At 45.1% G+C, this 22,614-nt stretch overlaps 1 protein-coding gene across 8 annotated transcripts in view; it reads left to right on the forward strand.

Moving 5' to 3' along the window:
* The first annotated feature begins 13,289 nt into the window (after positions 1 to 13,289).
* The window catches only part of ehbp1 (EH domain binding protein 1), a 137,865-nt gene continuing 128,540 nt past the window's right edge, over positions 13,290 to 22,614 (forward strand). For 3 of the 8 annotated variants that reach the window (XM_069144212.1, XM_069144215.1, XM_069144216.1), the window contains exons 1-2: positions 13,297 to 13,730; positions 14,395 to 14,911. In XM_069144212.1, coding sequence (XP_069000313.1) covers positions 14,808 to 14,911 — 104 coding nt within the window. In that variant the 5' untranslated portion in view covers positions 13,297 to 13,730; positions 14,395 to 14,807. Of the gene's footprint in view, positions 13,920 to 14,394; positions 14,912 to 22,614 lie in introns of all 8 variants that reach the window. The other 5 variants (XM_069144217.1, XM_069144218.1, XM_069144220.1 and 2 more) reach the window with 3 other exon arrangements.

Below are 22,614 nucleotides of genomic sequence, written 5' to 3' on the forward strand. Positions count from 1 at the left end.
AGCCTGGACATCGTGAAAAAAGCGTGTTTGCAAAAATGTTTGGATTTTAATCCAGACGGAGATCGATCGAACGTTGTATCTGATCAGGGACCATATTTGAGTCCAAAATCTTAAAATCCTCCTAATTCCTGAGAGATGAAGGTTTCACAACCTCCGGAAATGACACCGATTTAATATAAAATGCTCCCATCGAACCATTTCTTGTGACTCGATCGGTCTTCAGGCCGGATTTCATCAGATGATGTGGTAGTGGGAGGCAGCAGGTTGTCCAGCGTGAATTGATTACTCTCTCCAGATGTATTGGCAGAAGCTCGCACCCACTCCTGGAGACGATATTAATCCTGTCAGCGGAGGACTTCTTTCACTATGGGTCACACCGGAGACCAGAGACCAGCAAATGTTTAGTCGTCATCGCGCAAGTTTTGGTTTTAATCGTAATTCCTCCCGCCCGTGGCGCTGACGCTGAGCTTTGCAGCGGATAACAACGTTAAAAATCCAGACGGAGAAGCGGCCGACCACATCCCGACTCCCGGTCGACGACGTCATGGGTGAGCTGCCGGGAAGCCGGTGCGATAAACCGGAGCTCGAGTTTCTCGGAAACGGACTGGGGGAGCGCTGAGGTCTGCCGGCGTCTCTGGAGGCTTCACCTCCTCCTCCTCTCTTTTTTTAAAATTTATTTATTTAATGAGACGCGCAGCAGCATCTCTCGTTCATTCATCATCAACCACAACAGACGCTTTCTGTCGCACGTTATTTAAAGACAAAAATGAGGAAACGAAAAGGGGAAGTTGTCAGATCGACTGAAGATACAGAAAGAAGAGAAGCCGGCGTTAACCGCACGGAAGCCTTTTCAGACCGCGTGGACCGGTCCGGCTGCACTGTGATGGACGCAGGAGGAGTAAAAAAGAAGAAGAGGAGCCTCGTTGAGGACATTTCAACACCCGACCGCACGCACTACGCCAAAAACGACGCGTCTTCGCGCACGTATAACGTCCCAGGTAGAAAAAAATGTGAAGTAAAAATTCCATTTTTTTTTTTTTCACTTTTATTTGGAAAAACGAATTGAATCTCATTTCTGGAGACCAAAGACTTCGGAACGTTTTTTTTTGTTGTTGTTGTTGTTGGAGCAGAGGAAACAGTCAGTCACAGCGAGCCGGGAGGTTTGCTCGGTGACTCACCGCTCGGATCAGACTCTCCACTTTCCACCTAAACGCAGGAAACGTCTGTTTGTTGATCGGGTTTTTTTTACCAGCCGTGGAAAAATAAAGTAAAAAAAAAAGGAAAAAGGGCCTCGTCACCCGGTGGAGTCTCAAAGGGCTTTACAGTTTCGCACACCGATGGCGGCAGAGCTGCAGCGCAAGGTGGAGCAACTGGCGGTTCTCGTGGTTTACCACAGGGTTTTTATTGTGTCGTCTTTATTTTTAAGTTTTGCGTTTCCCGTTTTATTTAGAAAAGTCGCACACCCCTTTTCCCCCTCTCGTCCACCAGGAGAAATCTCAGGACGGTCGGCGAGGCGTGACAATTACACGCTTTCCTGTCTTGCACGAAAATGAAACCGACTTCACGCTTTAAAACGTGATTTGCGGGAAAACGGAGCTATTAGCGAAACGGTTTTTGCATTTTTTTCGGTCGCATTTTGCTGCAGCGGGCGGGCGTGTCTATTTCACGCTTTGCCGTCGAAAATCCCGCTTCAACGCGACCCTCTGAGACGCAGTGTTAACCGACCCCGCAGCCTCCGAACATCACCGGGAAGCACTTTCTTTCTGCACATGAAAAAAAAAAAAAAAAAAAGGGGCGGGGCAAATTCAGCTCCCTGAAAGAGGGGCGGAGTTACGATCCACCGTCCATCCTCTGGTTTTTAACAAACAGGAAACCTGCAGCTGCTCTGATCTTTTTTTTTTTTTTTTTCTTGCGTCCTTCGGGGAGGAGAGAAACGCTGAAGGGGGAGAAACGTGGTGGAAACAAAATGAGAAGGAAAAGGAAGAAGCTATTAGAAATCGACGTTGCAGGGAGGCCGAGAGTGGAGGAAGTATTAAAAAAAAAATTTAAAAAAAAGGAAGGAAGGAAATGACTGCAGCGTCCCTGGAGAGTTGTGGAAAGAGGAAATCATCACGCCGACTGCGTGGAGGAAAAGATTGCTGCTCCGAATGTGGAGCCGACTCCACCCTGCTGCACACCGGAGAGGAACATCCTCCTCATTTATGACGCACGCCAGACATTTTACTTTCGTTTAAACTAAAAAAAGGATCGGCTTCGATGAACGTGGGGGCTCGCCGTCCGGGACACCGTGATGGAAACACGGAGGTGTGCGTGACCTCTGACTGACCTCGGCGGTGTGACGGGGTGGTCCGTGCAGCCGAGCCCTCGCCTCCTGTTCTCCTGAGTAATCTGAAACGTATTTTAAAATAAAATAAATATTAAAGGGATCGGTCAGAAAAAAAACGTGCAAAAGTCCAACGGAAATATGTTTTGTTTTTTTGGGGGCTCAATAACAATGTTTAGCCTTCATTTTTCAACGTTATTGGTTTGTTGAAACATTTGAGCTCATAAAGCGGCCTGTAAGTAGTTCAGCAGAATTACATATAGAGTTCTAGAAACTTTTCAGGGACTCCTAAATCTTTTTTTTTTTAGAAAGTTTTCCTTATCTTCTCATTCTATTAAATCTTTAATTTCCTGTCATGAAACTGTCATTGTTATCGATGACTGGATTAACCCCCCCTCCGTGAGGAAAAATACCCTAAATCTCGACTCATTTTCATCCTAATTCGTTTCAAACCGTCCAACTGGATCTTCCTCCGTCTGTCTCTTCGGCTCGTCTGTTTCTTTCAGTGCGACGTCACGTCCTGCTGAGCGACGCCGAGGCGTCCTCCGTCTGCGTCCTCCGTCCGTCTGCGTCCTCCGTCTGCGTGCCGTGTCGGCTGCCTGTTAGCCCGAGTTGACAAAATTGCTTTAAAATTCACTTGAGAGCTGAGCGGTCTGTTTAGGAAAGTAATGAATCCGATTATTCAGATTGAATTACACCGTGGGGAGGGGTGTGTGTGTGTGGGGGGGGGGGGACTAGAATTACACAAAGAAACAACGCACACACACACACACACTCACACTCACACACACACTCACTCACTCACTCACTCACACACACACACACACACACTCACTCACTCGCACTCACACACACACACACACACACACACACACTCACTCACTCGCACTCACACACACGCACTCACACACACACACACACACACACACGCACTCACACACACACACACACACACACACACTCACTCACTCACTCGCACTCACACACACACACTCACTCACTCACTCACACACACACACACACACACTCACTCACTCACTCGCACTCACACACACACACTCACTCACTCACTCACACTCACACACACACACACACACACACACTCACTCACTCACTCACACTCACACACACACACACACACACACACTCACTCACTCACTCGCACTCACACACACACACACACACTCACTCACTCACTCACTCGCACACACACACACTCACACACACTCTCACACACTCACACACACACACTCACACACACACACACACACACACACACACACACACACACACACGCGGTAGATAGAAAGGAGAGGAAGCACGGTGTCGTAGCTCTTCAGTTTCACTTTGAACCTCCGAGTCTAAAACGGACAGAAAGAAGCCCGGAGCAGCTCGGCCGACCAGAACTAATGACCCGTGTCATCTTGTCGAAGCCTCTCGGATCGGTTGGTGCTGCACTTTACGGCACTTCCTCACCAGCCTCGTTTTTTTTTTCAGACCCGGAAACTTCGTCCACTTTTAGGAACGGTCTCCGTTCGGCTCGAGCTCCTTGTCCCGTCCCGTCCCCCCCCCCACCTCCCCCCCCCCCCGCTCTTTTGTAAACCTTTGTCCCGTTACAAATACACCACTTCTTTTTTTTTTTTTTTTCATTTTTCTCACTACCGCTCCTTCGAATGATTGGGTTTAAATCTTCTGCCTTAATGTCTACCGAGAGGACGTAACGATCTCAGAACCCTCATCGTCCGTCGGCAGGTCGATCCGGTAGCCTTGTTTGACCAAAAAAAAAAAATAATCACCGGAGTAAAAATCCCGTGAACTCGTAACATCTGTCTGCGTTCGGCTCGGGAATGCAGATGTGAACCGAGCGCACACAGAGACCCGGAGCCAACGACCATCTGGTTTCCATTTCCTTCGGTTCGCTCAAGCAGTTATCTGCTTATCTGATCTGCGTCAGTTTATAATTCATCGTGGCCGAGCGACTTTGATTACGAGGTATTTAAATTTCAGATTTGCAGAACATATTTCACGTCATTTTCATATCTCTCTGTGAGTGCTGAGAAAATATGTCTTGCGTGTTGCTGTAGATCAAAAAAAAAAAAGAAAATTGGCAGTAAAAGAAGACAAAGTATTTATCCAGCTGAAAGATTTCAAACCACTAAATCTGACCTCTGACCTGCAGAACTGCAAAAAAAAAACAACCAACCAGATCCTAAACCTGCATTTTGCTCATGTCTGCTTGCAAAATGTGCCTCTTGTTACACGCCTGGAAAAAGATTCTGCGGCTTGGAGTCCAACTGAGGACGCTTGCCATGATTTAATCCAGCAGAAAAAGAAATATCTTCTCTGTGAGCCGCTGAAACCCCGACCTCCAGCCCCGGATCAGTCCGTGTTATTACACCTGCAAGCAATGAGCGGGGCGGCGAGGTCCAGCGGAGATCAAGGAGGACGTGAGGCTTCCCGCCGCCGGCCTTTTCTCTCCTCGTCCTCCTCTTTTCTTTCTTTCTTCTTCGCTTCTTCCTGCTCCATTTCACTCTTTTAAACTTCATCGAAGCACTTTTTTTTTTTTTTTTTTAATGAGCGTGAAGTTCATTGTCCCGGATCTAAGTGTCCCCACTTCGGGGCAGTTTGACAGTAACTGTCTCCATTTTTTGTTTTTGTTTTATGTCATTTCATCATTTTCTTTGATGCTTTTTCCCGTCAAATACATAAACGTAGAATCAATGTGTTCCCATTTCATCCCCCGTCTTCTTTTCCTTTCTTTGAATTCTTTGCTTTCAGCCTGTGTTGGAAAGACCATTAAGTCTTCCACGCCTCTTCAATATGTTTGGACGGCCAGGGAGGAAAAAAAAAAAAAGAAAACTCCTAATAATAAACTCCAGATCGGATCAATTATTCTCGTGCCAATCTCCGACTGTGAGACGGGACAGAGTGAGCAGTTGTTTTTTTTTTTGCAGAAGTTCAGCAACTTTTTTTTGTGAAGATTTTGCAGATTGTGCACAACAGAGCCGCTTTTCATACGCTGCATTAGCGAGTCAGCCGGGTGTTATAAAAAAAACAACAAGCCGAGTCAGCGATTTCTTCATACTTTGCTTTACGGACTGAAGGTCGTATCAGTAATTATGTCTTCTGTTTGTGTTTGATGATTAAAATGTCGCACACAAACAAACGAGGAGGTTAAAGAACAGAAGATCAGCTTCTGTTTAGACACCAGATTAATTTGCTTCGGGCATTTCTTTTTTTTTTTTTTTTTTTTTTTACATGTAAATAATCATCAGTTCAAGTTTCTCCGCTTTGTGGATGATCTGCTCATCTTCGTCTTCTGAGATAATAAACTAAATATCTTCGGAGTTTGTGCCGTTGGTAAAAAAAAAGAAGAAAACAAGACATTTTGTCACAACCTGCACCCGACTCCAGGTCATGTTTTCTGTTAGTTTACTTGATTTCCTTTCCTTTCCTTTTCTTTTATCGCTCTCCTCTCGTTTCAGGTGCCTCGGCTTCCTGCCTTCATGTTTGATTACCTACTTCTGCTGGGATTGATTCCACCTGAGTCTTGATTGGTTTTCCCGCCCTTCTGTGTAACTTTCTCGTCCTGGTGTTTTCACGATTTTGATCTTGTTATGCGGTTTTTGTTTTTTTTGTGTGTGTGTTTTTTTTTAACTCTCACCTCTCAGTTTTATCCTTCAGCCCGTTTTTGGACTGCGATCAGCTGTTTTGAACCGTTTCGCAACCTCTATGGCTGCATTCCTAATCGCATACTTTTTCTTTTTACTTTTAGTACGTACTGCGGCTACCCTTATAAGCATGTACTGTTACATGTAGTATGTGCACAATTGGGGACATGCGTCATGATGAAAATACACCTTGAACTTTGACCCTCTTAGTCACATATCCGGCTTCTTCTCCTTTCGTCCTTTTTGTGGGCGGAGCATCAGCGCCAAGGATTGTGGGTCACAGTAGCAAGCTGGCCCGCAAGACTGCAAAATACAACCGGATGTAGGAGGACATCCTGGTACTTTTGGCGTACTACATTTCACGTACTACGTATTGGGACGTACTAAATCTTTTTCTGGCATATGTGATAGTCTGGATATTTGAAGGCACGAGTTGTCTGTCTTTCTGTTGGTCCTGTGATGGACTGATGACGTTTTGGGGTTTGTGCTGCTGGTCCGACACGACACCTCGAGTATTTGGACGTTACTTTTTGAGTGATTAACGAAATAACTTCAGCATAATTGAATCAAATTCATCATAAATTGTGGCCTTAGTTGAAGCAAAAACAGTAACAAAAGAGAAAAACAAAAAATGACTTCGCTTTGATGCTTATATTTATAAGCATCAAAGCGAAGTCATTTTTTTGTTTAAATTCCTGCTTATCATTACGGTTGTCACAGCAACCAACATGAGAGCGATCAGAAGTTTCATCGCAACATGTCCGAGAGCTTTCAAGCGAAGCCGTTCCCAAGATTATAGCGATACAACAATAATAAACACAGGTATCAGGTAGCTGCTAAAAGCTGCTGCTCATTTACGAGGTCATAAAAGTTGATCTGGACTTCATCAGCTGCAGATAAAGTTTCCGTAAGAGATGCATTAAAGGGGGAAAAAAATGATGATACTGAAGTATTTTCATGAAATGAAACTGCCAGAGGCCTTTTTTTTTTTTTTTCTGTGAACTCGTGACCTTCGCGAGACGATGTAGCAACTCGTTTGTCATGACACGAGCCGTCACATTTCACAACCGCGGTGAAATGAAGGGAAACGATCCGTTTTCTTCATTTATTATGACTTCTCAGCTAAAACACTCGGCAGCTCTCCGGCTCCCAAATATAAAAGCGTTGCAGCAAACTCCGGGCAGACGGGAACGGATCTCTTACCCGTTCGCTTAGGAAAAATGTACGTTTTCCTTCCTCTCAGTTCCTCCTCTGACAAACCAGCCGGCGGGGAGAAGAAACATTAAACGACACTCTGATATGGAGCCCGATTCAACAAGAGCGGAGGGAACTCGCAGCCACCTGCTCCGAGCCTGAACATCCAAGCAGCATAAACATCACTGACATCCGATTCTGGTGGGTTTTTTTTAGCTGCGGCGACTCTCGCGGGGTCTTTAGCGAAGTTCTCCGGCAGAACTTCTGCGTCTGCGAACCCGGCGGTGTCGGAGCTGCGTCGATGAATTGGGTCAAGAGGGTGATTACACGGATACGGCTGAGTTGAAGTGGCGAGCCTGTTAATGGCGCGGACGGCGTTTTCATTGAAAGGGAAAGCGAGACGAGTGGCCTCGTGACTGGAAAGGGACGAGCGGAGAATCCGCAGAGTATCTGGGTGGTAGAAGTGAGGCGGGTAACGCTTCCTCTTCCTTCAGAGCCCCCCCACCTCCCACTTCCCCCCCCCTTTTTCTCCCAAAACCATGACAATCAAAGGCCCCTGAGGAGCGGGAATATGAACGCATGCGACCCTTCGTCCTCCTCTGACACAAAGAATGTGTTCTCGGTCGTCTTTTTCAGACCGAAAAAAAAAAAAAAAAAAAAAAAAAGGGGGGGGGGGGCATTAACGAGCGCTGAAGGCCGCTTAGTGTCGACCTGCAGCCCGTCACATCTGGATGCATTTTGTTTTGAGCTTCTAATAGCTGTTGTTAATGCAAGATATTTGTCAAAGTGTCAGGACTGAAACTTGACCTGGCCTACCGCTACGACGCTGACGGCTCCAACCGCAGTGGAAAAACCACAATGAACGCTGTATTTGCATGAAGAGGTTCGTCACTGCTTCGCCTTTGACTACATACAGACAATTCGAATGTGGATCAATTTGTCTGGAGGAAAATGGCCCAGGAGTTTGGGAAAAGGTCTTCCTGAACTCCCAAAAACTAGACAGTACTTGTCCGTGGTCTTTGCAGCTGTCTGGAAGTTTCCTCAGGCTTTAGCATGTAAATAAACCCTGAGCACAAAGGCTTGCGTCTCACTCGGCTTGTGCACTTCTGCTTTACTTGTGATGAACTTACTTGCATGTTAACTTGTGTAGTTTGTGAATTTGGACCGGGTAAAGTCTCAAATTTGGCTCCACAGTCCTGATGGTGACCGTTGGAGGTTAAAAGCATCCGGTGATCCAGACTCAGTGTGTGAGCTCAATAGTTAAGTATGTTTGAGACGCAGTCAAAGTAGAGCTGAGGCTGATGGGAGCGTCATAAACCAGAGAATTGGACAAACCGAAATTTTGTCCCGATGAAACGGAGGATTATCGAATATACGACAGTTAATCCCAAAGGGGACGTGAACGACAAAAGTATCAAATGGTCGTTAACGGTATCATTTAAAGCCACGAATGTGCACCGGCGCGAAAGCGAAAAGTCACCCAGCGTTAGGTTTGCTTAAATGTTGATGTTTCCGTCTAAACTCGAAAGTGGTGGGAAGACATGCGGACCAGAACCACACGGAGCTAAAAAAAATAAATAAATAAAAACTTTGAAAATGATGACTCTGCACAATATTGTGCAATGAATCAACTCCTGTAAAGAAAGCCAATCAGGACCACCGAAGAGAAACAACGGCTGTATCGATTTCAGCATATTAAAACAAGCCCCGAGGTGTTTGATTAATTACTTCTGGCAGTGAAACCCCCCCCACACACACACACACCCTCCTAATGACTCCATCCAGCCACCGGGCCGCTAATTAACAAGCCATTAAAAAGGCAGGCGGAAGTGTCTAATCTGGTGCCGGTGGAGGTGGAGCTGGTGAGGAAGTCATCCTGCGCTCGGCACGCCTGGGTGGGCTCCAAAAAAAACACAAAAAAAAATGTAAAAAGTCCCAAGACCGCCGTCCAGGGACTAACTCCGTTCTTTGTTCAGGTTGTGTGAATGGAAGTGGAGAGCTCTCTCTTGGGGGAGAGTAACTGGAGAGAGCGACTCGTCGGCTGGAGTGTCACTGTTCATTCAGAGAGCTGATACTGGCTCCACGCTCGTTCGCTAATGATCTCGCGGTGAGCAGCGAGCTGATTTAGTGCCGACTCTCCGGGTTTGTTCTGTCTCCTCTTGAACTCGGGGAGGTTTTTTTTTTTTTTATCAGGACACGGATGCTCTTTATTTCCACCATCCCACCGCTGTGTGTTCACACATTTACATTTATATTTTTAGGCATCTCTCTTGACCTCTTCTTCCTTCCCATGAGTCCCTGAGGAAAATGTGAACGACTTCCCAGAAACCTCAGCAGTAAGTTTGTATTTTTTTTATTTTTTTTTGGAGAACACATCAACCCGAATGCTCCCAATATGCCGCTTAGATTTATCCCCCGAAGCTGCATGAAACGTGCTTCTTACTCTGTTTGAGCCTGCCAGATTATCCTGTATCTGGCTGTGTTTATAATTTATATCCTGATTAATATAAATGAAAACAAATGTAGAGTGCTCTCTGCTTTTTTTATTTATTTTTTTTTTTGCAAACTCCAAATGCATTTCTGTCCGTTCTACTTTTGAATATGAATAAGGACGTCGAACTCCTCGCTGCAGTTCACCGAAACAACGTCGGACCCGCTGCACTCAGCAGATGACGGGGTTTCAAACTCTGGTCGGCTTGAGTGAACATTTTATTCTGGAACCATTGTGGAGCACGACTGTCCACCGCGTTGCCGCTCTCAGTCAGCATAAAATGGAAATGCCATGTATTGGGCTTTCACTATCAGCAGCGAGCAGGCCGCGTGTAATCGGCATCACGTTTCTGCAGAGGGGAAAGTGATTCTTCAGACCCGGGGATCGGGGTGCCGTCCGTGTGCTACGGCTCCCCGAGCTCTCGCCGGCCAAAATGTGGCTTAAATTTTTTTTAAGGGGGCGTTTGCTTTGTCGATCAGTCAAAGATCTGCACGTTGGTGCCGAGTAGAGCTTTTCCCATCGCCCAACTATCAATGACCTCGAGCTGGTCTATATTTAGTTTGGTTATCGTCAGCAACAAATGTCGTGAAAAGGCCTTCGATCGACTTCCTCAACCTGTCCGCGGCACTTAGCGACCTCGTGCTGGCGAGATGAAGAGGTGCTTTGTTTATTGTGTTTGTCCAGACAACAATAACAAATAAAACATTGTGGGCCGAGGATGTGGAACACAATAAATACGTCGCGGCATTCACACGGTGCGGGAAACGCCCTGTACGCGAACCTTTTGGCTTTATCAGTGTGTTTACATGGCCCGCGAGGTCACGGTAACCTTGACCTTTGACCCCCCCCCTTCTTCATCCCCGCGGCGCTGTCAGCGGCGCTACTTTTGGCTATCTGTGCTCCCGCTCAAGTGGTTCAGGCTCGACTTGGCTTTCTATCTAAAAGGACTCCGCTTTGTTCACGGGTCCTTTCAAGTGGTCGAACACGAAACGCCAGAGAAACTCCGCGCCCCGGAGAGCTGGCTCGCATCCCGGAGGACGTGTTTTCGTTGGCTCTGCGCGGAGGGTAAGCGGGAGTGAGTAGGTGGACGGGCGATTGGGAAATAGAAAGTGAAGTTAGGTGTGAAAACCTTTCGACTCTCTCTGCACGGCCGGCTGAAGACAAAAAAAACCAAAAAACCACTGCGAGCACGATCGATACGAAGCCCTGCGATGAGAGCTGATGATGATGATGATGATGATGATGATGATGATGATGATGATGATGATGATGAATTGTGCAACAGGCCGACAAAAGTTTTTTGGGGGGGGAAGAGGGAGAACGAGATGTACCGCGCACACAAAACAAACAGGCACATGTCCAATGTTAACAGATTTTTCTTTTTTTTTATCTCCCCAAAAAAATCTGGAAATCATTAACTGTCAACGATCAGTGTCGAGAAACAGATTATATTTTGGCCAAATAGGGCAGATCTCAGTTGGGGGGAGGATGGGGGAGGAGGGGAAGGGGGGGGGGGGTGACTTTGTCTTTTTGAGCTGAGAAATAATGTATTCGCACATGAAACGATTTCCCCGGTGCAGCATTACAGTTATTAAAGTGATTAAGAGATTGAAATGGTTTTTTTTGGTTGTGAGATTACGTGTATGTTGTCGTATTTTTTTCAATAATAAAGCTATAAAAGCAGCATAAAAAAAAAAAAAAAAATCATCATTTAGCAACAGGGGGGATGTAAAATGATCTTTTTTTGTTTTCAAGAATGTACAAAGGAAGGAGTTGAGAGGATGACGCACACGCAGCTCTTGATCTCTGCCACCGTCTTTCACTATCCTTCTGTAATACGCTCATTCATTCTCTCACAGGGACGGAGGGGGGGGGGGGGGGGGGGGCACCACACCGGCCGCCCTGTGCCCCCCCCTCTCCCCCCCCACACACTTTGTTATTTATGAAATGAGGCCTTTGCTGACATGTGGGCAGACACACAAAGCGTCATTTAGCACCGGGTCATTTGTCACATCAAAGCATTCCTTGACTCACGGAGGGAGGCTCCCTGTAATCTGTCAGGGTAAAATGTAAACAGGGGACAGAGAGAGGCAGGATCAACCCCCCCCCCTCCCCCTCACCTCCCCTCCCTGCTGTCAAATCGGCTCTAACCCCTAAACCCCCCCCCCAAAAAAAAAAAAAAAAAAAAAAAAATTGTTCTCAGTTAGCTGAAGGGAAAACTGATCTGAAATTCTGCTTTTAAAGCAAATAATCCACAATATCATCAGAGACATTTCAATTTTTAGGCCATATGTTGTCACTGAAGGTAGTATTTGACAAAATAATAGTAATAATAAAAATAATAAATTCAGGATGAATCCAAACCACAAAACAGATTTTTTTTTTTTCAAGTTTTTTTTTTTCTGAGCTGAAAACTATTAACCATAAAGAGCAGACGTGGATCTCGGCTGAAGACGTATAGCTTTAAACTGCTAAACAGAGTCACATTTGAAATCAAATTAGCTTTCATTTATTGTATCTGCAGTCAAGACATTCACCATCGACCCCCTTTTGCTAAAAAAAAATCCACCATCTCGCATGCAGCTTATAACCCTGAGCATCATATAAAAGGATAAAATATCAATTTCCTGTTATATCTCCTTTGAGATTAAATTAATCTGCCTCATATTGTATTTCCCTCTGCAGAGCTTGGCCTCCTTCCTCCTGCCTCTCCTGGTGGTTAACGAGGGAGTGTGAAGGATGTGTGTGAGGAAGGGGTATTGATTTCTGATGGATGGTAGGTGTTTTATTTCCTCTTAACCCGGCATGCAGGAGTACGGGTCAGGAAATGGAAGTCTTGTCTTCATTAACACCAACCTGAGGGGATGAGCACTATGTCCAAGAGGAGTGTTTTTAATCACAGATTTTTAAAGTGCAAAGTATCCTGCTGTTTGATTTAAGTCTGAAACACTTCTGCACATGGCTGAGAATATTTAATGTGTTTTATTTTTTGGGGGGGAAAATACTTTTATTAATTCAGCAATCAAGAGATATTGAGATCAACAGATCCTGTAGAAAAGCCTATTCGTGAACTATCGAGGATTTAATGTGTTCGACGTTTCTTGAAAGTCATAACCACAACTCGGAAATAAACCTCATGAATCAGTAAACAATCTGTAAATGGAATAAAAATCCCACCAATGGCTGAAGTCCGGGGGCGTTTCTTCAGCCTTCACCCGGCGACAGAGACATGATGGACACACGTCGTCAAGGCAACCAAGGTAACCTGACAGAAGACCGGAAATGTAAAGATTAAGCCTTCAAAATAAAACCAACACGTCACCGCTCGCGTCCCAAAAAAAAAAAAAAAAGGGACAAATACACGTATCTTAAATATGCCTTTTTTTTTTTTTTTTTTTTGTAAAAGGAAAACGTCGGCTATAAAACAGCACAAATGTCCATTTAAAAAAAAAAAAAAAAAAAAATTTCCCCAGACAACGCGGGCACATTTTTTTTTTTTTATTTCACCTGCCTTCAACCGGAAGTTCCTTTGAACGCCGGGCACCTTCACGAACTCCGCAGGAACGCGTCGGTCAAACTATCAGTAACTCCCGGACTACTTTGTTGTGGGGATCCCTGCCAGGAGGAGGGCGGCTTTTTAATTTAGGGGTGGGGGGGGAAAAAGGAAAAGGGTGTCGCGATACTTTTTCTTGAACTCGGCTGCGGGACAAGCACGAATACATGTCATTTATTTTATTTTTTTTAATTTTTATTTATTTATTTTTTTAAATTAAAGTCAGTCCTTGAGTCTCGGAGCTTCGCGCGCTTCCCGCGGCGCAGAATGTCTCGAGCGGCAGCGTCCAACGGTTTCCGCTCGCGCCGTGTTTGCGACGGCTAGCCGTCGTGTCGCTAGCGGTGCTAGCTGAGGCTGCCTTTATAAAGAAGGCGATGATTAGCTAGCGGGGCTAGGCTAACGCTAACGCCGCGGCTTGCTTGTGTTGTTATTGTTGTTGTTGTTGTTTTTATTTTTTTTTTTCTTCCTTCCTCTCCCGGACAGTTCGCCATCTCCGCGGTGAGTTGTCACACAGTTGTTTTTTTTTTTTAACCCCAGTTTCACACTCGTTAGCCTGGAAGCTGAATCATCCCGGTTTAGCGGAGCGCAGCGGCTCCGGCTATTCCCCGGATCCTCTCCCGAGTGTTTACAAAAAATGTGTCCGTCGGGGAGTCTCCCGTTTCGGGGTGGTGTCTCCGTGGTGCAGCGGTGGGTTGTTTTTTTTTTTTTTTTTTTTTTTTTTTTTCCCGACTTATTTCAGCGCGATGTCATTTGCTTCTCCATCAACCTTTTTTTTTTTTTTTTAAATACATAAATTCACATTTGAATCACCACCTCCTCCTCCTCCTCCCCACCAAAAAAAAAACAACAACCCATCCCGAGTTCGCTCGCATCGCCCCGGTAAATAGTCTCCCTCATCACGGTCCTCACGGAGCAAGAAGGGTTTACGGGTGTGTTTATCATGGAGATATAAAACTGGCTTGTTGTAACATCTGCAGAGCTCAAAGCCAGGCAGTAACGGACAAAAGCATCTCTGTACCGGGAAGGGAGGAAGGAGGAGGAGGGAGGAAGGAGGAGGAAGAGGAGGGGGTGATGTTACGTTGAATCGCCGCGGACACCCCGGTATGTCTGGCTGTTGCTCCACTGACCTGTGCTTCTTTCTGTTTTTTTTTTTTTTTTGCAGGAAGATGGAAATGTAATATTCATACCCAGCGGATTACTCATCACGCCTTTTCTTTTTTTTTTTTCTATAAATCATGGAGTACTTTTCTTCTTAGCATCATGCGCGCAGTCAAATCAGATCTCGACTACCGCTGCAGAGATTTCATCTCCTTACATTTGGATTTATCAGGCAGTTTTTAAAAAAAAAAAAAAAACCCACAGCAGTCAAGACTGGATGTGCTGTCTTGTATTTTTTTTAATTTTTTTTAATTTTATTTGAACGTGGTTCCGGTAAAACATTGACTATGCGTCTGTGCGGGTTGGACATGCCGAGCTACGCGTAGACACTAGCGTGAAATTCGTGCGAACGAAGCCCCGAAGAAGGAAGTCCAGGACGGGATAGGCACACGGAAAACTACCGGCTCTCAAAGAAACATGGCCTCGGTGTGGAAGAGACTGCAACGTGTGGGGAAGCATGCGTCCAAATTCCAGTTTGTGGCTTCCTATCAGGAACTAATGGTGGAATGCACCAAGAAATGGTGAGTTATTTATTTTATTTATTTATTTATTTTTTTGGGAGGGTGGAGGGGTGGGGGGGGGGGGTGTTATAACAGGCCACCACAGTACTGTCATTGAAGCACTGTGAAAAACTGTGTGTCTCTGTGCTGGAATGCTGAGCCGGTTGCCGGTGGCCATAATTCACACAGACACACAGACACAAATACAAATACACACTCTCCTTGGTGTGCAAGGAGGGGCTCTGCTGCCTTGTAAAATTGCTAGTTATTTTTTTTTTTTTTTTTTTTTTTTCGATGTTGAATTTGTTTGGTTTGAGTCTTCAGTAACAAGGCTGACAGGCAGAGAGATTTTTTATTTTTTTATTTTTTATTTTTTTTTCCTTCAACCAGAAGATACGGTGGGTTGAAGGTGCCCTCAATCTCTTATGTTCTCCAGCAAACCATTAAACCTAGCTGCTGTAGGGATGCTGTAAGGAGTCAAGTCTTGTCCTCTGACCTCACAGGAAGTAGGCAAAGTGTGAGTACAATTCAGAAGTCTTCTTTTTAAATTGGAATCTTTTCCCACAATGGGTCAATGGACCGGCGTGTAGAAATTATTCCGATAAAGGAGCTTAATTCTGCTGTCCTTTTAATTAAGTTACTGAAAAGATGAGCACGCAAAAAAAGTGGTTTCCTGGTCGCAGGTTTCTCACTTCCCTCGCTTGTCACATATTGTCTGTGCTGGTACTATTTGCTAAATTTATAGTTCATTATTAAAACTATTTCAGTGACACGAATACAATACAGAGAGGCTGTGGCTCAAACGGTAGAGTGGGTTGAACACTCATCGGAGGTTTGGCGGTTCGATCCCCAGCTCCTCCTGTCCACACGCCTAAGTGTCCTTGAGCAAGACACTGAACCCTAAGTTGCTCCCGATGGTGAACTATCGGTGTGTGAATGTGCTCCTGATGGCAGCACCTTGCATGGTGATCTGTCTCGTGAATGGGAAAACCATGTTGAAGAGCTTTGAGACCAAAAGGTGATAAAGCGCTATACAAGTACAGACCGTTTACAATAACACGTGCTTTTGAGTGACTCATTGTAAAAAGCCAGTTTTATTCTGATTTCTCTACTTCCTCTGATAGGATGTTCATACTGTAAGAAATAAGGTCAACAAATGTACGTACACCGACATAATCTACATAACGTATGTTTTAAATAGTTCATATATTTGACTTTAGCGTAGCAGCTTTTCCCATAAGCGTTTCTTAAGTGACGATGAAGGAAATTCGGCACGGAGGTGGGCGAGTCGTTGGGCGGTGTGTTCAGAGGTGCAGATGATGTGCAGCGATAGGCGGACATATTCGCTCTCCACTTCAGCCTGCAGCTATGTGTCCTGCGTTGAGGGGGGTGGTGGGGTGGAGCCGGGGCACGTAAAGCAAAAGATGTAGCCTGCAGACACGGATCCTGGAGTGGCCTGCCGTGGGCGTGACTAACACAGCACCACAGAGCTTCAACCTGGGACAGATGTTAACGTGTTGGAGAATGGAATGAGAAAAATGTACATCTCTTCCCAGAGCAAAGGGTGGGTGGGCCCAGCCAGCAGATAGTCTGTAGTACACTTTGTTTTGCAACCTAAGCGGAGCTCTTTCATGTTATGGAGTGTCAGAAATGTGTATACGTATTTAAATCCAATTTATAGGTTGAAAATCTATTTATTTATTTATTTTTTTTTTAAATCAACCCTTGGAGATTAAAAGTGCTCAGGTGTTTGCTTCGAGGTCCATTGCTCCTGTCAGATTTCGGTCGTGCACATTTCATGGTACAATTAGTGAACCACCAAGCAGTTCTTGATGTTAAAGTTCACCTTAAATGTCAGCTTAAGGGCATAAAAGAGTATTTTAAATACCTTCCGATGCGAGGAAGTGTCTGTCTTTACGCTCTGTGCGTGGCTGAGCGTCTTGCCTCGAGTCTTTGTGTGTGAGAAAGCGTTGGCGCACCGTTGCGGCCTTCCTTGGACTTCATCGGTACGGTATGTTATTGTTGCAGGAGAAATTTTCCATCCATGCAGACTGGAAACAGTCCCCAGAGCTCCAACAGATCTCAAATCCTGAAGCCCTCAGAAGCGATTTTCTTTTTCTTTTTCTTTTCTTTTTTCTTTTTTTTTTTTTTTTAAATCCACAGCCCTTTAATTTCTGGAATCAATAACAGGAAGAAAGGCTGTATGCTTGTTTTGTGTTAGTACTCTTGTGTGTGCTTATACACAAAGGTGTGGGTGCTTTGAATGTACAGTTTGTGGAATGCAAAAGCATTTTCCACACTTGGCGAGCAGGCAAAGTCCAGATCACTTAGCTTTAAAAACAATCACTAGGTATAAGGAGGGTTTGTCGCTCTTCGCGAGTAATTTCCGTTGGAGCGTATCGGACCGTCACCTGCAGAAGATGCAAGGTGACGGGTTCTGACATCAGCAGTCAGTCTTTGGCTGCTGGTGGTTCTGTTGCCCGTCATTGCAGTCGTTGTCAGTTTTCATTGTTTGAACTGGTGACAAATACAGTCTGAAGAAGAGCTCACTTCCTGTTCAGCCCAGCCAATCACGGATTTTTAGCTCGGTTTTAGTTAATTGTTCCCTTCAACATTTCTTCTTCTACAAGCTTAAGATCTATTTTCTTGGGGCAGTTTGCTCAATATTAATATTTCCAACCTGTTGATGGAAGGACGGTGGCGACGAGGGCAGTTTCCTTTCATATTTTAATGTTCATAAAGTAATTTCTGGTCTTCATCTGTTCCCTCGTTGCTCTGCTCAACTGATCTGCGGAGCTCAGTTCGTTTGCATTTGACTCGCGCACCCATTTCAGACTCCACAATCAATTCTGCTCGGCCATTAAAACATTCATGAGTTCGGTGTTTTTGTTTGCCAGTGAAATGAGGCACCGTTCAGTGTTGCAGCGCGGCCCTTTAGAAGATAACATATTACATCTTTTAATGAAAACTGACCAGTATTTTCTGTTGCCTTTCATCTGAAGCAGGTAATTAGGATTATTTCGGGGTGCAGGTTGGAAATCAAACCTTCTTTTTAGCACTTAATAAACTTATAGCCGGACTTCTAGGGGAATTGATAACTTGACCTATATTTCAGTGTGTATTATAGTTCAGTGTTTTCTCATACGCATGCATTTGTCTTCGCTGTGTTGTTCGTGATTGTGCTGTCCATGTAAAAGACACGTGGGAAATACGGTTACTCTCTAGTGTTTATGCTTTCACTTGGATGCCAGTGTTTTTTTTTTTTTCCCAGCTCATGTTTCTGGCAGCTGCTAATCTATAATTCTGTTAATCTCATGATAGCATCACTGTCTGAGTTTTTCCTCCTCACTGTTAGGAGAGCTGAGCTACTTTTGTCACAAGATCACTGATCAGCTTATGTGACTTGGCTGGCGGTGCACTCGTCTGGCTGAGTGGGTATAATTATCACGAGCGTCATTATGAAACATTTACAATAAATGAACGCTTAATGAGAGGCTGATGAGGGGGACGTTTTAGTGCCGGGCAACATCGGCATCGTGCCTCGAGTCGGGACCGTCCCGTAAACTGTACGTGGATCAGCTGTTGTTCACGGGACGGCCATGACTCGGGATGGTTAGCTCACTCTGGTTATCGTGCAGTCGGTGCCAGATTGCATTTACGATAAAGATGGACTGGAAAGAAAGAAAGAAAAAAAAAAAAGCACACCGATCTGAGTTCAGTTTGTTCTTTTTGACAAAATGTTACTTCTGGCTGCAGGATGAAGCTGCAGTTTGAGTGACCCGTGTTTGGTTTCGACTTGATTCAGCCTGAGCCTGGCGGGTAGCTAACGCTACTTCTCTGCAGATTGCAGGCTGATGTCATGTGCATTAGTGGGTGCACTTTCAGTTTCTGCTGTTTATACTCTTAAGTGAACTTTAAAGTGGATGTTTGTGACAGGTTGAAGCATCAGATACTAATAATGCAAGCATAATGTGTGTATATATGGATGTTTTAGGCTGGTCGGGTTTGCAGTTTAGCCTAAAATGTTCACATTATACAGTTTTACATTTAAGCAAATGACAGTGTTGCTCACTTGTTGAATGGAAAAGAAAGTTGGCATTTCCAGGATAAATTCGGAGAACTGTCTTATGCAGCGCTGGTATTTATCTGATGTAATTGAATCATCAAGAATCAGATCGATTCTGGGACGTTGTGAATGAATATCGAATCGGCAGATCCATGCCGAGATCCAGCCTGACTCAGGCCATTGATTTTAGATTTGCAACCCGTCCTTCTGTTTATCTCGGATGATGTCAGCGACAGCGTTGATGATCAGTGAGCAAAGGTTGTTCTTTTTGCCATATTAAGTCTGTTTCGTAGGTGAGTGGTTCATTCTGGTTTTGTTTCCAGACATATCTGCTCAGAGACACACACACACCATTTTCCCGTAAGACTTAAGCAAACATTACACTGTTGTGATGTTGCAGTGCAATGTCCAACTGCTTTAATTGTTAAATATCTCCTACAGAGTGGACACTTCCTTGTTCTCCCCCCTCATTCGGTCTTGCGTCATCTCTTAAATCCGGGAGCGACGCATTTTCACATTTCTCTTTGTTTATTCTTGCTTGTTTTGCCGGTAACGTAAGATCAAAGCTTGCTGTAAAGCATCCCAGTTTTGAATCGTCAGTCAGAGGTTTTTCCTCTATCTCTTGAATGCAGCCCACACGGGAGCGCTCAGCATGACTCCATGTTCATTTTGTCAGGCGGCGAGGTTTACAGGATTTGAGTGCCGGTGTCAAATCCTGACGATTGTTAGCTCATTAGAAAGGATTTGCATCCTGCGTGAAGCCTTTTCCCCGTTTTCGGCAGGTTTCCGCAGATAACTTGTACACGACTGACTTAAGGTAATTATTGTGCAGTGAGTCATTTGCTGCATTAGGTTTGACATGTTTTAGATTTACAACCAGACAGTTGTTGGTTCAAACCCTCAGACACAGTAAATACATGGTTTATTGTCCCAGTGCTATCAAAACAGGAAGCAAGTCAACTCAACATGAACTTCTGAATGTAATCCTGACTCAGTGTCTTAGTACCCCCCCCCCCCCACCCCCCCCCGTCTCCCACCCCTCCTTCCACTCCCCCGAGGCTTTTCAACAAGATGGTTGTCGACTTTAGTCGACCTGTTTGATGAAATATGGTTTTAAAAACACCATCAAAAGCCGAGACCGTCACCGGTTGAAAGACGTGTTGACAAGCGCGGCGAGGATACGTAAGTTATACCCTGGAATGTGCACGGCTTCATGCGAGCGTGAAAAGTACACACACACGTATGACCCCGGCTGGAGAGAAGGAGGTCACGTGACGGAAGGTTAGGTGAGATATTTCCAAGCCGCACATTTATTACTATTATTTATTATTTGGGATAAGACCCTCGAAGGGTTTGAATTCCACAACCAGCCTGATCTCATCAACGTGTCCTCGTGCCAAAAACACTGAATCTCCATTTGTGTCGCTTCACTCGGAAGTGTTGCAAAATGTCCGAAGTACAAAACGCGTGTAAATGAATTCCTGAGTTGAAGCGTCGGGGCCGACAGTTGACTTGTGGCTGAATTTCACTGGAAGTGCCCGGCGTGTGTCAGGCCGTGACATGTTGTCCGCTGTTGAGCGCGCGCGCGTTCGTGGCGCGAGTCCATCGGCGTCTCTGCCATAGAGACATCCTCCTGCCAACTCGTCTGACGTGGCTCTCCGTTTTCTATTCAAAATATGAAGGCCCTGACAGATTCCTGAGTGTAAGTTTGGCACCGGGAGATGCTTTCATTGCCAGGCGATAGTACAGAGCAGTTGTTTCTGTTGGGGAGGTATTCTGGATGAAAACAGAGAATAAGGATTATCGTTGCCTTTTTGAGGTTTTCCAGAGGGAAAAAAAAAGAAGCTTTTTGCTGACCTTAATGACTTTTATAACAAAAATCGACTTTGTTTTCTGAGAGTTTTTCTCGGGATAGTTTGATTCAGGCTTGTTTATGTGTCGTCGTTTGAATGTTTTTCAACATGGGCATGGGAGCAAACGTGTACAGTTGTTTTTATAGTTAATACTAGAGTTGTAATAATTTGTTTAGTCGCTCATCGCTTGCTTAATTACAACATTTGCTGTTGTTTTAACTTTGCCAGTTGTTTCGTCCTCTCGGTACAACTTGCGGCTCCTCGTCTTCTCCTTCTGTGACTGCAATTGTTTTCTTGTCCTAAACCCGCTGATGTCATTTGGGCCAGCTCTCAGACCATTTGTCTCTTGTCTCTTCTCTTTCTTCGTCTCTCACTTGGTTTCTTCACCTCCTGATTACTTGATCTGCCTCCTCTTCACCTCCCCTCAGCTCTCTCTCTCCTACCCCCCGCCCCCCCCCACCCCCCCTCCTCCGTCTATGGCAGTTTAACTGCTTTGCAGTGGAACCTACCCAAGTGTAGTTGTTCACTGCCGCAATTATGGACACACAAACAGGCATTTACACACTCCTCCCACACACCCAGAGACATGAAACATTGCAGGGTTATGAAGCAGTCAATGGGGTGTAAAATGTGATGAAAACTCTGCTCGTCTCTCCTTTGCTGCTGTCAGGCAGAGAAAAGCCCTCGGCCTTGCAGAGTGGTGCTGCAGCATCTGCAGGCGGGTTTGCACTGTGTGTGTGTGTGTGTGTGTGTGGATGGCAAAGCACAACACCACAAACCATAAGTCTGCTGGCGTTACAGCTTGGAAACCCTGCTGTATAAAATGCTCTAAAAAAAATAAAGGGAAAAAAAAAGCTCGCAGGCACGTGATGGTTGTGATTCATCCTGTCAGTCACTCCCCTGGGCCAATAGCAAGCTGGTATAAGACGGGTATTTGTTTGGGGGGGGGGGGGAAAGGGGGGTATCCAGATGTTTATTACCTCATTTACCCTACTGAAAGGTAGCATTTCCTTTAATTTGGTCCAAAACACATGATGTAAGTGATTCACACGGAGGCGGATCTCTGCCTGGGGCTTTCACTGTGCCGTCTTGTTGAGTGGAAGTAAGCTGAATTTTAACTTCTGTTTGCACTGATTTTGCTGTCTTAACATCTCAGTGCTTTGTGAATCTCTTTGATTCCTTTTAAATGGTATTTTTCCATTAATTTAGGCAGAAAAACGTGTTAGGCCAGCGCACGGACTCTCTTCTCACCATCGTCTCGCTCTCTGTGCTCGACTGTGAGACCATCACCCATCACCGTGTTGTTTTCGTCTGCCTGTGGAAGCCAAACTTTGAGTTTTCACCGGTTTCTTTCTCGTGAGGGTTTAAGAGTAGAAAGACCGAAGAGTCAATTAGTTTGCATAGAGTATGCTTCGCCCCGAGCCGTCTCCGAGCCTCAGAGGCTTTCTCAGACGTAGTTAATGTTCTGAGTGGATTCCCTCTCCGTTCCAGAGATGAGTAGTGAAAGCAATGAAACAGCATTATAGATGAGCCTGTAAACTAAAGAAACAGGACCAAAGACACATACCATTACTAATGTGTGCATGTCTTGTAGCACCTAACACTTGGAACATCATTTGTTGTTTGTATGTCACTTATTTTTTTTTAAGTCAACGTCACAAATCTTTCGTCTTATTTGTCCAAACTCATTCTGTGGAGAGTTTTACCCTTCACCTGCAGGTCAGGCCCGAGAGCCCCGTCGGCAAACATTTCGTTATTTTCTCGTCTGCCTGTCAGTCATCGCCACTTGAGAGTTTTCTTTTTTG

This window comes from Embiotoca jacksoni, unplaced genomic scaffold (genome assembly GCF_022577435.1).
Source record: "Embiotoca jacksoni isolate LCO1_2020_lvr unplaced genomic scaffold, fEmbJac1.0.p SCAF_12, whole genome shotgun sequence".
NCBI classification, from domain to species: domain Eukaryota; kingdom Metazoa; phylum Chordata; class Actinopteri; family Embiotocidae; genus Embiotoca; species Embiotoca jacksoni.